Source organism: Brachyhypopomus gauderio, chromosome 5 (genome assembly GCF_052324685.1).
Source record: "Brachyhypopomus gauderio isolate BG-103 chromosome 5, BGAUD_0.2, whole genome shotgun sequence".
NCBI lineage: Eukaryota > Metazoa > Chordata > Actinopteri > Gymnotiformes > Hypopomidae > Brachyhypopomus > Brachyhypopomus gauderio.
In genome coordinates, this window is record NC_135215.1 from 18,448,473 (window position 1) to 18,464,329 (window position 15,857).

At 44.5% G+C, this 15,857-nt stretch overlaps 2 protein-coding genes across 2 annotated transcripts in view; both read right to left on the reverse strand.

The window, feature by feature from the left end:
• Positions 1-4,354: 4,354 nt before the first annotated feature.
• LOC143513862 (secretagogin-like) lies at positions 4,355-8,877 on the reverse strand. Its single transcript, XM_077004560.1, has 11 exons — positions 8,626-8,877; positions 8,471-8,541; positions 8,023-8,094; positions 7,783-7,872; positions 7,600-7,656; positions 7,306-7,383; positions 7,155-7,210; positions 6,970-7,015; positions 6,270-6,329; positions 5,960-6,028; positions 4,355-4,838 (listed from the first exon to the last, which is right to left on the reverse strand). Exons 1-11 carry the CDS (start codon positions 8,693-8,695, stop codon positions 4,710-4,712), a joined length of 798 nt encoding a protein of 265 aa, XP_076860675.1. The 5' UTR covers positions 8,696-8,877; the 3' UTR covers positions 4,355-4,709.
• Positions 8,878-8,967: 90 nt separating this feature from the next.
• carmil1 (capping protein regulator and myosin 1 linker 1) overlaps positions 8,968-15,857 on the reverse strand; it is a 39,233-nt gene continuing 32,343 nt past the window's right edge. Inside the window, exons 27-38 of the mRNA XM_077006215.1 lie at positions 15,643-15,818; positions 15,388-15,475; positions 15,139-15,258; positions 14,610-14,676; positions 13,566-13,780; positions 13,113-13,222; positions 12,458-12,911; positions 12,221-12,263; positions 11,721-12,128; positions 11,369-11,491; positions 10,853-11,008; positions 8,968-10,556 (exon numbers count right to left, since the gene is read on the reverse strand). Of these exons, the coding sequence (XP_076862330.1) occupies positions 10,315-10,556; positions 10,853-11,008; positions 11,369-11,491; positions 11,721-12,128; positions 12,221-12,263; positions 12,458-12,911; positions 13,113-13,222; positions 13,566-13,780; positions 14,610-14,676; positions 15,139-15,258; positions 15,388-15,475; positions 15,643-15,818 (2,202 nt within the window). The 3' untranslated portion in view covers positions 8,968-10,314. The remainder of the gene's footprint in view (positions 10,557-10,852; positions 11,009-11,368; positions 11,492-11,720; positions 12,129-12,220; positions 12,264-12,457; positions 12,912-13,112; positions 13,223-13,565; positions 13,781-14,609; positions 14,677-15,138; positions 15,259-15,387; positions 15,476-15,642; positions 15,819-15,857) is intronic.

Genomic DNA, 15,857 nt, shown 5'->3' on the forward strand with positions numbered 1-15,857 from the left:
CATGGGCAAACGTTCTCTGGGAGTGCACTCCCCCTCTACACACCAGGAAACTACATCAAGACTGCCTTCAGACTTTCACAAGACTGTTTCATGTGGTTTAGAATCATTAATGAAACAACTAAAGAAAGCTCTCATAGATTTAGCCGCATGTGTGATTTTGATCCAACATTATTCAAACACACCTGACTCTGCTTTCTTCAAACAGTCTCGCTCAGAGGACTAAATCATTAGTATAACGACAGGGCATGCCAAACCCCTTGGGGAGGCAGGTTCTCATGAACTCAGGGGTGGAACTCTTGAGAAACTCATATGCAGTTTGTTCTTTACTGCCACCTGCTGTTCATCAGTTGACAGCTCAGGGGTTACTTCCCCAGCACTGTTGTAGGCCTAACACTGTGGCAGGGGTGGAAAGTAACTAATTACATTTACTCACATTACTGTAATTGAGTACTTTTTATGAGTAATTTGTAATTTTCTGAGTAGTTTTTGAAATATGTAATTTTTACTTTTACTTGAGTACATTTTGACCCAAGTAGTTTTACTTCACTACATTTGAACGGCCTCAAATTACTGAGTAAAAAAATATTGATGGTGAAAAATTAAATGCGGGCAGAAATTTTAACTTCGAGTCCCAGAACTGAAGGCCAATTGCGTGGCCTTGCCTTGCGTGCGCCCTTTCCATTGTCTCATAATCAGGTTGTAATCTGGTGCACCTTTTTTCCAAAAGGATGAGATTGTTCTATCTTTAAATCTTCTATCTATCAGGTTCTGTGGGATCCTGTGGACATTTTATTGTGAAAAGTGGAATCCTGTGGGCACTGTATTTTGAATAGTTGGATCCTGTGAACGTTTTAAATAGTGGAATCCTGTGCGCATTTTGTTTTATTTTGAGATGTGGGATGCTGTGGTCATTTTATATTTTATTTTGAGTTGTGGCAACCTGTGGGCATTTTATTGTGAATAGTGAGATCCGGTGGGCACTGTATTTTGAATAGTTGGATCCTGTGAGCACTTATTTTAAATAGTGGGATCCTATGAGCATTTTTAAAGTTTTTTAAACCTGTGGGCATTTTATTGTGAGTAATGGAATCCTGTTGCATTTTAGTTTGATTTGTGGCATCTTGTGGGCACTTAATTTTGTGTGCATTTTGTTTTTTGAATAATTTGTACTTTAAATTTCTTTATTCTTATCATAGTGTTGTGCACTGGACAATAGGACTGAACATTGTTTGCACTTTATGGTACAGGTTATGACTGTCCTTGTGCTGTGAGGAAGTATGTTCCTGAGCCCAGCTGACCTTTTTGCAAGCGTGGATGTGCACTTAAATACACTTTGAAATCGATTAAAACAACTTGTGTTGAATTTGGTTAATGATTCATCCATGCATTAAATAACTGAAAGTAACTAAGTAACTTTTACTCAAATTACATTTTAAATGAAGTAATTTTGTAATTTTACTCGAGTAAATTTTGAGATGGGTAATTTTACTTTTACTCTGAGTAGATTTTAGGCAAAGTAATGATACTTTTACTCAATTACAATTTTTCAGTACTCTTTCCACCTTTGCACTGTGGTTCATATGGGTCACAGTAACAGTACATTTGATTTTACATATGACAGCTTATTCTTTCAAGCACTGGAATAATTAGCTAAAAGCACGCACGCACACACACACACACACACACACACACACACACACACACACACACACACACACACACACACACACACACACATTGTGTATTACATTGTAACTGCAGTATGGCACCCACCTACATATTAATTCCAAGAAGTGTTCCAATAAAAATTTATTCCAACAAGTCATAAAAGTTGCTATTGCTATTGCTATTGCATAAAACTTGCCATGTCAAGTTGACACAACTATGTCAAGTGCCGTGACACTGCACAGTGAAATAACACGATAGGTTAAATATCTGCAACAGATATTTTTGATGCTGTTTTGATGCTGAAAGTTTCCACCCTGCATCGTTAAATCTCAGTGCTCTTGTATTAGCACCATTAATCTGTTTAGAAGATTTTTAGAATACTTATCCAGTGCCATGACACTGTAATTACATCATTAATTTAATTCATTTAATTGCTGGGGATTTTAATGTTCACATGGATATATCCACAAATCCAATCATTTCAGAATTCATGAGGATGCATAACTCTTAAATTTGATCATTTCTACAAGCATAGAGGTTAATAATACTGAAATTACTGATGCAATCTCTGATCATTTTGGTGTATTTCTTAATGTCATTATCTATTAGAACACACATGCTCTGGGCATGTGTGCACCACAGCTCCCTAGTAGTCACTAGTGTGTGTTTGTGTGTGTGTTCTAATTGCACAGATGGGTAAATGCGGAGGACAAATTTCGATTGGGGTGCAAATTCACAATTGACAAAATATGGCACATTTCATTTCATTTCATTTCAGTGAAAAGCGCACAATAACAAAGCGTTATCTCAGTGTTGACAGTGCCCTGGCCTTCAGAGACATGGTTGAAACATTCACACACAGAGTTAGGAACTGTACTGATGCTGACACCAAATGTAACTAAAATGATCTCTGGTAGAATTAAGATGCCCTGGAGAAACACTCCATATATTGTAAAATTTAGGAAGGCTGAGAGACGTTGGTGACGGTCAAAATTGCAAGTACATTTTGATATTTATAAAACAACATTGCAGAATTACAACAGTGAAGTGAAATCAGCAAGGAAAAACTACTCCGTGGCAGTGGCCTCCTCATTGGCTGTGTCTCTGGTTGCACATGTGTGCAACCAATCAGGCTTTTTTTTGGCCCACCTCCACCCCCCTCATCTTTGGAGGACAACTTTGTTTTTATGTAAGGATCAAATGAAAACAATTATGTATAATACAGTACAATAGTGATAAAAATAATTGGGATTAGGTGGACCATACAGGGGAGGAGAGAAAAGAGGAAGAGAGAAAAGAGGGGGAGAAAAAGTAAAAAGGGAAAAGACAGAAGGGCAGAAAAACACAGCTCAAATGGCAACCAATCAGACTTGATCGATTCAGTTCTAGAACCCTATCTGTCCCAGGCATCATTCTGAAACACATTATGGTTGAACTTAGTGCCTGGGCTAAGTGGCCCAAAACGCTGCGTTGGACGCAGGTGTGAGGGTAATTATGAGCTGCTTGATGTTTGGACGTTGTGTTTCTTGGTGTGGAGAGGGGAGAATTGGCCAGAACAGGCCATGTGAGTGGCAATGTAAACACACAGGCACCGGCTGCACAGGCTAATGACAGGCATGAAGCCCATCATTACTGCAGCAGCCACAGATTACTGTGTCAAACACACACTGGAGAGCAGGGGGCCAGACATCTGTGTAAAGGAATTCACACACACACACACACACACACACACACACACACACACACACACACACACACACACACACACACACACACACACACACACACACACACACACTCAAAAATAAACACATGGTTACAAACATACAATAATACATGCACACAGTCAAAAATAAACAAAGCATTATCACAAACTTACAATAAGTTACACACACTGAAAAATAAACACACACTCATACACATACAACAACACACTCACGCACTCAAAAACGAACAAATATGATCACAGACATATAACACGCACACAGACACCTACATACACACGTTTGAGGCATTAGGAATCACACGCACACACATACACACACGCACACACTCCAAAATGCTTAGGTGTTAAAACAGACCCTTGCAGGTTGTGATGGCAGACCCACTGATGCTGTCTGTGTGGATTTAGACCAGGCGTGTACTGCAAGCTCATTTCCTCTCTGACACGGTGATCAGTGCTCAGTGGTGGCCACAAACACTTCCTGAAGGGCTCTAAAAAGCCACTACAGGGTACAATTACAGAGGTCTGGGGCTCATGCTACAAAGTCTGATCACAAGGGGAGTGAGTGGCTCCTTCACTCAACAGTGTTCACTCTCTAAATAGTTTGGTTGAAGTCTCAGAAGAAGAGCACAAGAAGAGACCTAATGTACGTGTAAACAAACATATGTGTGAACATTTATTCATGTCTGTTTCAGGATTAACTGTAGAGAAAGCACGACCAGGGAGCATAAACCTACAGGAGGGTGGAGGGGTCCGAGGGTCAGGAGGTGAATGGGCATGCTCCTACAGGAGGAAGGAGGGGTCAGGGGGTCAGGGCTCAGGTGCCTACACCAGGTGGGGGATCAGGGAGTCAGGGCGAAGCTTTGTTGTCTAGCCTTTCACAACCTGCTTCACTGTCTGAAAGTCCAAGGAAGAAGCACTCCTCAAACACTCCTCCTTTTAGTATGACAGTAAAAATTATTTATCTAATTCCAGCTATGAAGCACCAAGAACATTGAGAAACACAGTAAATAAAGAGAGAGAACATGCCCAAGCTACAAGCATGATGCAGAAATGGTGAGAGTTTAAATGAGCATGCAGACGAGGATGCTCAATACAGCAGTGTTTACTTTCAAAACAACAACAACAACAATGTACAGCAATGTTACAGAATGTCTTTAATGTCAATGTAAAATACGTATTCAATCAAATCCACCATGAATCATATCTACGTTGCCTGTCTTTCCTCCGCAGGGCTCTGATGGTGTTGTATTACTGTAAATGCTGCATGGAGCGTTTTAGCAGTAGCGCTTAGCCAGCTGCGCATACTGTGGGCACTTCAGGGAGACAGCTTCAGCCCCAGACACAAGGCTAGCTCGTTCTTCTGGATCTTTCCATCACCATTCACATCGCAGTGACTAAGCAGAGCCTTTCTGAACCTGTCCAGGTCCGGACCACTCAGGCTGGGCTGGAGAAAACAGAACAGCAGTTAGAACGAGAGAGAGGACACGCAGTGGCTAACGGAGGGACTAACGCTGGGGCTAATGGAGGGACTAATGCTGGGGCTAATGGAGGGACTAATGCTAGAGCTAATAGAGGGACTAACACTGGGGCTAATGGAGGGTCTAACACTGGGGCTAATGGAGGGTCTAACACTGGGGCTAATGGAGGGTCTAACACTGGGGCTAATGGAGGGACTAACACTGGGGCTAATGAAGGGACTAACGCTAATGGAGGGACTAATGCTGGGGCTAATGCTGGGGTTAATGGAGGGACAATGCTAATGGAGGGGTTAAAATTGGGACTAATAGAGAGACTAACGCTGGGGCTAATTCTGGAGCTAATGGAGGGACTAATGCTAGAGCTAATGGAGGGACTAATGCTGGGGCTAATGGAGGGACTAACATTAATGGAGGGACTAATGCTGGAACTAATGGAGGGACTAATGCTGGAACTAATGGAGGGACTAACATTAATGGAGGGACTAATGCTGGAACTAATGGAGGGACTAATGCTGGAACTAATGGAGGGACTAACGCTGGGGCTAATGTAGGGACTAACATTAATGGAGGGACTAATGCTGGAACTAATGGAGGGACTAATGCTGGAACTAATGGAGGGACTAACGCTGGGGCTAATGTAGGGACTAACGCTAATGGAGGGGTTAAAATTGGGACTAATAGAGAGACTAACGCTGGGGCTAATTCTGGAGCTAATGGAGGGACTAAGGCTGGGGCTAATGGAGGGACTAACGTTGGGGCTAATGAAGGTACTAACGCTAATGGAGGGACTAACACTGTGGCTAAAGGAGGGACTACCACTGGAACTAATGGAGGGACTAACACTGGGGCTAACGCTGGGGCTAATGGAGGGACTAACGCTAATGGAGGGACTAACGCTGGGGCTAATGGAGGGACTAACACTAATGGAGGGACTAACGCTAATGGAGGGACTAATGCTAATGGAGGGACTAATGCTGGGGCTAATGGAGGGACTAATGCTGGGGCTAATGGAGGGACTAATGCTGGGGCTAATGCTGGGCTGAAGAACAAGGGGCAGGAGGTGAAAAAGCACAGTGACATCCATCACCTTAACCAACTCCATCATGTCCTTAACAAAGCCATCCACTTCAGGTCCTTCCAGGGCACCAGTCTTGCTCTAATAGTGTATGAATGAACACACACACACACACACACACACACACACACACACACACACACACACACACACACACACACACACACAGACACACACACACAGACAGACACACACACACAGACAGACACACACACACACACACACACACACACACACACACACACACACACACACACACACCAAGAGTTAGATGACGGGATCTATGCTGGACTGGTTCTGAAAGAGTTGATCATACTCTTACCACGTCATAGTGAGCAAATATTTTCTCAAAATCTTTTTTCCTGTCCTTCTGACTGCAGGCCTGATTAATGAGAGAGATGGACAGAGGGAGAGCAGAAACAGACAGACAGACAGACAGACAGACAGCAAGAGAGCAGAGACAAACAGACATAGGGAGTGCAGAGAGAGAGACACATGAGGGAGTACAGAGAGAGAGACAGACAGAGAGATAGCAGGAGAGCAGACACAGACAGACAGACATAGGGAGTGCAAAGAGAGAGACATACATATGAGGGAGTGCAGAGCGAGACAGACAGAGATAGCAGGAGAGCAGAGACAGACAGACAGACAGACATAGGGAGAGCACAGGGAGAGACACATAGAGGAAGTGCAGAGAGAGAGACAGACAGAGAGATAGCAGGAGAGCAGAGACAGACAGACAGACATGGGGAGAGTGGAGAGAGAGAGACAGACACAGAGAGAAAATGCATTAATCATGGAGTTCATGTTTGTGCACAAAACAGCAAATGAAAGATCACACAGTTTAAGTGATAATGCAGAAACTTTGTGGAATTGTTAATTCTAGGTTATTTATGACATGTTGATTATAAATATAAAATGTAGATCAGTAATCCACAGTACAAATACATCATTCTCAATTCACATATTTACTGTTTAAATAGCTTTTAATTTGTGAGTTTAATTGATGACAAACTACTCACATCCATTTCAAACTTCAGCAGGAAGTTTTCCTGTAAGCACAAAATCCTGGAGGCAAAGAATAAGAAACCAGCAGTTTCACTCAAACTCATTAGCACACACAACCACAAACAGAAACATTTAAACATCCTGTAATTAAACTCCACAGAATCCATCCTATAATAAACAGGCCAGTAAATACTCGCACCTGGCCAGGTCGTTCAGGTCCAGTCGACCGTATTGATTTTTGTCAAACATTTTCATCTGTAACAGAAGAGTCTGTCAGGGTTTGTCCATGTCCTTCATCAGCACAGTAGTCATTGACCAATAAGTGAGCGGAGTCTGGGGCGTTCTGTTACCATGGTGTCGGTGTATTGCTGCAGCTTGTCCGGTGTGATGAGCTTGTTGTGCTGCTCAAAGAGGTCATGCAGGAAACTCTGATGAGGGAGACAAGCACAACATTGCAACCTCACAGCACACCACATTCACCACTGGAGCACCACTGACCCCGTCTGACCCCAGATGCGTCTGCACCTGGATCTAAAGGGTCTCACAGGACTGTTTGTGCTTCAGGTGTGATGGGAGCAGCAATGGGACAAAAGGAGAGAATTTCTGGAGATTCTCAGAAAATGTGTCCAAGCGTTTTGACCAACCTTCAGTTCCACAGCTGATATGAACCCACTGCTGTCTGCATCATAACGTCTCCAGATCTGCACACAGACCAGGTCACAACAACGGCTCATTAGCCCAGATTTAACCATGCAGGGTCTAATGGATCGGCTAAGGTCTTGGCTCTGTGAAAGAGCAGAACTTTATGGGTTTGTATGTGAGCTGACCCTCATGAACTCCACGCTGTTGTCCAGCGGCGTCTCCCTGCGGAACACCAGCAAAAAGTTCTCTTCCTCTGGTAGGATGATCGTGGCTAGCTGTGTGTGTGTGTGTGTGTGTGTGTGAGAGAGAGAGAGAGAGAGAGAGAGAGAGAGAGACAGAGAGAGAGAGAGACAGAGAGAAAGTGAGAGAGTTAATCATCGAGTTCACATGTTTGTGCCCGAAACACATTTCGGTGTTTTTTCTACCTCTGTGATGCACATGCGTCCGTCCGCGCTGGTGTTTCTAAGCTGCCGAACTCTCTCATCCGTAGTCTTGTCCTTTCAAAATTAAAATGACTTAAACGGGGCTTTCCAGAAATTTGCATAACGAATAGTTTAAGCTAATTTAAATTGTTTATATACTAAAGGTAATTCTGTTTTAATTACGGTTTAATTCATTCTGTTTAAACAGCAGCCCACTGTCGACAGACAAATTGCTTTATGATACGACAAAGACGATAACGGTCAAAAACATCCAGGCTGTAGGTGCCGTGTGTAAATAGTCAAATTTGTCGACATTTTTTGAAGCAAATAAAAGACTCATCTATCCCACAACGTCAAATTAATCTTGTTTAAAATCAACTGCAAGAAGCAAACTCTATATTAAGTAACTGCATGGACAAGGCAATTGGGAAATTATGACCAGATGGCTTACAGCCGTCCCCACTTTCTTCATAATATGACGGAAAAAGTCATCCAGCTTCTTTCCCTCGATATATCCCTTATCTGCGAAAGTAGAAGAACGTTTTTAGCTATTTACAAGCACAAAGAACGAACGAAAAGCATGCAGAGCTTACAAAGCTTGCTTACCGTCAGGATCAAACAGTCTCCAGATCCGAAGAAATGTAGCAGCGTCCAGCATGCTAGAAGTGCTCTCCATGGTGCTGAAACTGAGGGTGAACGAGCGCGTGTCAGGTAGATGCAACAGGTGAGTCGGGTAATCGTCCTCGAATCGAGTCCTCTGCTCCCTATTTCTAACTAATCCCGCCTCCGCGCTCTGAGGGAATGAGTGATTACCTCTCAATTATCTCACCCACGTAATGAGCACGTAATCTGTGGTGATAAGAGCGGCTGTACTAAGTTGGAGACTGCACCGTGCTAATAGGAACGCGGTGGAGTGGCGCGTACAGTCAACACAAAAGACATACGATATGCACGCAGACAGTTTTTATTATAAACCTGGTACAGAAGATACGTTTACAGAGTAAAATGTGTATGTTCCAGTTCATATGAATATAGAAACGGAGAAACCATAAATCGGTGTAAAATACTTTATATTCAATAAGACATAATCGTTTGATTACATAATTGTATGTCAATAGGTTTTACTTCTATTATACCATAACATATATTATTTTCATATAGTAAAAATGACTTAAAAACAAACTAGTAAGAGAAGCTAGCCCCACACCAAAAGAAATAAAATAATCTCAGCATTTATACTATAGCATTAATGAACAAGTAAAAAATCATCTAAATGACATGAATATATATATATATATATATATATATATATATATATATATATATATATATATTTGATATGAACACCTAACTCGACTAAGTAATTTGATATGTTAGAGGTCACGTGTCTGTCTCACAGGACAGGCACACTGCATTATCAGTCATTTCAGTCTGCGACTACAGTTTCTTATTTGTTGTCTTGAAAACGTAGCATCAATGAAGTGCACAGTTTAATTTAGATCAACTGGCAATGATTTGACATAGTTTGGCAAATACTTGGTCAAAACAAACCAAAGTAGTGAACATTTTTGTTCAACTTTTGTGTTCATTAAAACCAGATGACGCCAGAATTCTGTTTGACCCCTCCCAAGCAGACAATTCACCCCAACATAGAACACATGCTGCTATAGCAACGGGGTGAGTGAAGCATTCTTAATTCAACACTGGTTGATTCACATGGCCAGCAGTGAGTGTTTCCTGCAGTGTTTGTGAAACACAGAGTGAAGGAGACACTCCTTGCTAGCAGATGCCATAGAATAATAATGAAAGTATCCACAGAATAATACACCCCCTACAACACCAGACCATAAGCTTCTCTATCAGTCTTGAAGAAATTCTCACATTTCATTCAGACTAAAATTCTGACTGAAAACTATTTACCTATTTAAGTATAAACCATTATATTAAAATATTTAAGACATCATCTTACATTCAGTCAGATGTGTCCAAATTTTTAACAGGTGCTGTAACTCTTGAAAAGGCATTAATAAAAGCATAAAAGCATAAAAACATATAACATCAATGTGTCATAATGTCCATAACATTGCATGATTACACTCATGACAGTTAGACAACATCTGACCCTGAAAGCAGATTACATTTTTCCCAAGGTGTTTGTTCTTTTCATGATTGTGCTATTGTGGGTTCACATCCACAGATCTAAATCTGATTAGCAGCAGTACATCAGAGAGAGATCAGGGAGACACCAGGGAGACATCTGGCTGGTTTGATGATTCCTCTAAATTGTCTTCCTACTTAGTTCACTGGTTGTTCATCTATTTCATTTGGGCTGGGCAGCTCAATGATGGCTGACGTTGGCTTGGTTTGGGCAGGAGCTGGGGCAGGTGTTGGTTCGGTTGGGGCTGGTGTTGGTTCGGTTGGGGCTGGTGTTGGATTGCTGTTGCTGCTGTGTTGATCTGCATGTGTGCCAGGGCTGTGAGGGGCTGCAGCGCTGTGGTCCAGCCCTAATGGAGAGCTCGGAGGGGTGGGCAGTCCAGCTACAACACACACACACACACACACACACACACACACACACACACACACACACACACACACACACACACACACACACACAGACTGACAAATTAAGGACAAACTGTTGCTTTAAAAATAAACTCCATTGTAAATTGTGTATGTGTAAGCCATCATGAACAGCATAACTGTATGAGTAGCAGTAAATACAAGCATTCACTAAAACCACAATCCAAGGCTAACAGAAAATATATACACACTGAAGAAGAAAAACATCTCAGGACAAGAGAGTTTATATGAAAGATATGATTGGTCAGACCAGGAAGTGGGAGGGACATTGTGCGCTGTCGATCATTCTTCTCTTCAGTAGGATTGGTTGAGGACTGAAGGGAGGTACAGCGCGGTCCTGTTGTTGGAATGGGCGATGCAAATGATTCAGACTCGAACACCCCATCCTCCAATGACTCAACCAGCTCTAATAAACAGAGGTACTGTGTCAACAACAAAAACAACAGCAACACAAAACCAGCACAGTCACCAGGCAGTAATGATCACAGCACTGCTGTGCAGTCTATTTTATTGTTTACCAGGTTGAATTCCAGCAAATTATCCCAACACGAGCTCATTAAGACAGATGTAGCAGTCAAACAGCTTCAACCAAAAACCAGAAAGTAGAAGAGCTTTGCTTTGTGACCTGATTCAACCATAGTTTAATGTCTAATATTACATTAATGTCTTGTAATAACTGGCTGGCAGTATAGACACATGGGAAAAGAAACAAAAAGAAGCAAGAGAGTGTAAATAAAAGGATAAGCTAAATGAAGTGTATCCTTGCCTTCTGTGCTGTGAATGAAAGGCGACTGCTCCTTCAAATGTGTCTCACACGGTGCCCCATTGTGGCCTGGAGCCACTACAGGCATCTTAGGGGAGGAGCTAGTACTGGAAGGGCCTGAGATGTCTGAAGAAAACAGAACAGGTTTACTGAGCTGTGTCAGGTAAATAATATTAATTGAACAACATGCCCACTTCATCTAGGTACAGAACCCATCACAAATCAAAAATGTCTAGTCTAACCCATTTTGTAGGGATGCCCAACAGTAGTTCTGGATGCCCAGATTTCAGCTGTATAGAGTCTTCCCACCAGGTTCATGCTGGGTTTGGACTGGTATGAGCTGCTTAGAACTTACTGGATATGGAGGTGGAGGTGCTGCTCGGGGGGCTGGTTAGGGAGATGGGAGGGACCCGGGGACTGCCGAAGTTCTCGAGATTGTTGGGGTCTGGGCTGGGGGGACCGCACGGGTGGGACCTCTGTGAGGAGTCAGCAGGAGGTGGACCAGGTGTGAGAACAGGCCCAGGTACAGGTGCATGTGCAGGTGGAGGTGAGGGTCCATGTCCAGGTGCATGTATGGGTGGAGGTGAAGGTCCTTGTCCAGGTGCAGGTGCGGGTGGAGGTGAGGGTCCATGTCCAGGTGCATGTGCAGGTGAGGGTCCATGTCCAGGTGCGGCAAGTTTGGGTTGAGCATGGGGTAAAGGGGCTTTGGTTGCAGGCTCTGGATGGCCTTCTCTTGGCACTAGGTTCTCTGCAGTGCCCTCACCTGGTGAAAGGCAGAATTGAAGCAGAGTCAGAAAGTAATGCAATAGGGAAAGAGAAATTCATTCAAAGTGCTTTAGCTATTACAACACAAACCTGGGCTCGGCTCAGCATTGACTTTAGGTGGGGATTCAGCTGCCTGTGATTAAAAGTTTACTTGTTAGTAAACACTTTAAAAAGCTCCCTTTTCAATAAGAGGTATATTTATTTTTGCATTAAATATGATCTCCAAATACACGCATGCGCGCGCGCGCACGCGCACACACACACACACACACACACACACACACACACACACACACACACACACACACACACACACACACACTTTACCTTCTCTTTCATCTTTTCCTGTTTTGCGCGGAGCTGCATCAGGAAGTCATTACCCATCACCTGAACCCCCCGGATCCGTCCGGCATGCGGGGCACCATGTTGCTTACTCTCCTCCTGACCTTTAGGCTCAGAGGTCACTACCACATCCACAGGCTCCCTAGGTTCGGCCTTCTCTAGTTGCTGGGCTGTGATTGGCTCAGGGACAGAGGAGGGCATCTTGGCCTCAGTCTTTGTGGACTCATCGATGGGTGCAAGAATGGGTGAAGTAGCTGTTATTGCTGTAGTACCAATGACTGATACTGTTGGAACCACTGCTGCGCCAATCACAGGTGTGTGTGGGCTGGTGGGCGGAGTCTTGGTGGACGAGCGTGATTTGATGAGGTTGAAGAAGCCACTCATGCGGGACTCCCTCCTCCTCTCACCTGCCTGGACAGAGTCTCGCACTGATGTACACCTGCGGGACAAATCAGGAACCACACAAAGAAAAACATAAAACAATTGACACTTGAGGTTCATCCAGCACATAACAGACCCAATGGCCAATCAGCAGAGGTCTTCATAACAGACCCAATGGCCAATCAGCAGGTGTGTAGGTTGTAAACATTCAGGGGAAGCTGAAGAGGGCAGACAGTGTGGTGCAGTCATGCAGTCTCACTGGGCTGTGATCTGGGTGACTTTTTTGGCATAGAACTCATCTACTCCTTCATCCAGCTTTCCTATGAGTTCATTCTTCTCAGGGTGCACTGCAGGAACAGTCCTCATAGCCTAGAGGACAGAACACAGAAAACGGGTGTCGCATTACAAACCAGGACCAAACCAGGACCAAATCAAGAGACACAAAAAGACATGTGTTTTGCATATGTGAGAAAATGAGTGAGGGTGCATGTGTGAGAGTGAGATTGTGCGAGAGGATGTGATTGTGTATGAGAGAGAGGAAGGGTTTGATTGTGTGAGAATGAGGGTGTGATTGTGAGCGAGGGTGTGATTGTGAGTGAGGGTGTATTTTTGTATGTGAGAGTGAGGGTGTGTGTGTGGAAATGAATGAGGGTGTGATTGTGAGGGAGGGTGTGTATGTGAGAGTGAGTGAGTGTGTGGCAGTAACTCTTACAGGGCCTCTGATTGGTCGGTTGGTCTTCTTCCTGCGGGGTCTGTGTTTAGTGATGTGCTCAAGTTTAGGGCTCTCTGTTTGTGGAAGGTCACTGAAACACACACTCTCCTGCCTCTCTAGCTCCTCCTTTAGTGGGGTTGGGGGCGGAGGAAGGGGCAGGTCCTCCATATGGATGGGCACATTTTCCAATGTCTTATCCAAATCAAACTCCAGCTCTGATTGACATACCAACACACCAATGGTGTGAGCATACAGAACAGATCAACTGCACATAAGTTCAATTTATTAGCTACCTAGATCATCATAGCAGTGTGACCACATCGTAACCATGAAATGGTAGGGAGTTCACTGGGTGGAGTGTGGGGTACTGAGGTGTTTACTGGGTGGAGTGTGGGGTACTGAGGTGTTTACTGGGTGGAGTGCGGGGTACTGAGGTGTTTACTGGGTGGAGTGCGGGGTACTGAGGTGTTTACTGGGTGGAGTGCGGGGTACTGAGGTGATTACTGGGTGGAGTGTGGGGTACTGAGGTGTTTACTGGGTGGAGTGTGGGGTACTGAGGTATTTACTGGGTGGAGTGTAGGGTACTGAGGTGTTTACTGGGAGGAGTGCGGGGTACTGAGGTGTTTACTGGGTGGAGTGCGGGGTACTGAGGTGTTTACTGGGTGGAGTGCGGGGTACTGAGGTGTTTACTGGGTGGAGTGCGGGGTACTGAGGTGATTACTGGGTGGAGTGTGGGGTACTGAGGTGTTTACTGGGTGGAGTGTGGGGTACTGAGGTATTTACTGGGTGGAGTGTAGGGTACTGAGGTGTTTACTGGGAGGAGTGCGGGGTACTGAGGTGTTTACTGGGTGGAGTGCGGGGTACTGAGGTGTTTACTGGGTGGAGTGTGGGGTACTGAGGTGTTTACTGGGTGGAGTGTGAGGTACTGAGGTGTTTACTGGGAGGAGTGTGGGGTACTGAGGTGATTACTGGGAGGAGTGTGGGGTAGTTATTGTTTCACCATGCTGCTGTTGAATCTAGGTTCATGTGAGGTGAGGAGCCTACCAAAGGCTACGGACACGGGCCGCACCATCCTGAAGAGAATACTCTTCCTCTTGGATGTTGGAGTCAGCTTCACAGGTAGAGAAGAAACCAAGAACGACAAGAGGACAAGACAGCACTGGGTTTCTTTCTACACATGTCGATAACCCTTCCATGACAACCCTTTAATGAAGACTTTCTCTTGACCTAAAACCAGAAACTAAATGATTCCTTGGGAGGTTTGAATGTACCTTTAACCTTTGTGTCTGTGTGTACCAGTAGGTTAGTGGGAGGTCGGGTTAGATTCTCTGGCTACAGTAGTGTGTGTGTGTGTGTGTGTGTGTGTGTGTGTGTGTGTGTGTGTACGTACCAGTAGGTCAGTGGGAGGTGGGGTTAGGTTCTCTGGCTACAGTAGTGTGTGTGTGTGTGTGTGTGTACCAGTAGGTCAGGTGAGGTGGGGTTAGGTTCTCTGGCTACAGTAGTGCATGTGTGTGTGTGTGTGTGTGTGTGTGTGTGTGTGTGTGTGTGTGTGTGTGTGTGTGTGTGTGTGTACCAGTAGGTCAGTGGGAGGTGGGGGTAGGTTCTCTGTCTGCAGCTGTGCCTCGTCTAGAACTTCAATCTCCTCTGAATCATGATGCACCAGAGGTTGACCACGCCTAATCAGGTGCTCCGCCTACATATACACACACACGCACAGAAGCGTGAACACAGCTGTGAGGCAAAAGCACACACATGCTACAACTATGCACACCAAAATCACATCTGTGTGTTTGTGTGTTCGAGCGTGTGCATAAATACTGACCAGTGTGTGCTGAGTGCGAGAGAGGGACTCTAAAATCTCATCAATGATGCGGTCAGAGAGGTAGGAGGCCATGCTGAGCTTCACTTCACTAACACACAAACACATAATTATACTAACATTAATGGGTAATACCACCATATAAGCCACACAGTCAGCCCCCACAATCAGACATTTTTATTTTCTCAGGGACAGGAGTGCCCCCTGGGACAGCCTCAGTGCAGACAATCAGAGGGCACATGGGTGCACACGACCAACCTGATCTTATTGATGATGTCGACGGCGGACTGTTGGAGCAGAGTGCTGGTGATGAAGGCCGGGGGGACAGTCATCCTCCCCTCGCCCGCCCGCATCAGAGCTGGCCTCAGGTTGGATCGGTGCAGGACGTGTGGACACACACTCTCCGCTGTGTCTACCATAGACACCAACAAGCTCTACACACACACACACACACACACACACACACACACACA

What these genes read in the sequence shown, in the direction of transcription:
- LOC143513862 (XM_077004560.1), bottom strand. Translation starts at nt 8,695, where the DNA reads ATGGAGAGCACTTCTAGCATGCTGGACGCTGCTACATTTCTTCGGATC. An exon ending in GACCTGAACGACCTGGCCAG is followed by an intron (nt 7,016 to 7,154) that starts GTGCGAGTATTT and finishes CTTTGCCTCCAG; the next exon opens with GATTTTGTGCTTACAGGAAA. An exon ending in ACATGATGGAGTTGGTTAAG is followed by an intron (nt 4,839 to 5,959) that starts GTGATGGATGTC and finishes TGTTTTCTCCAG; the next exon opens with CCCAGCCTGAGTGGTCCGGA.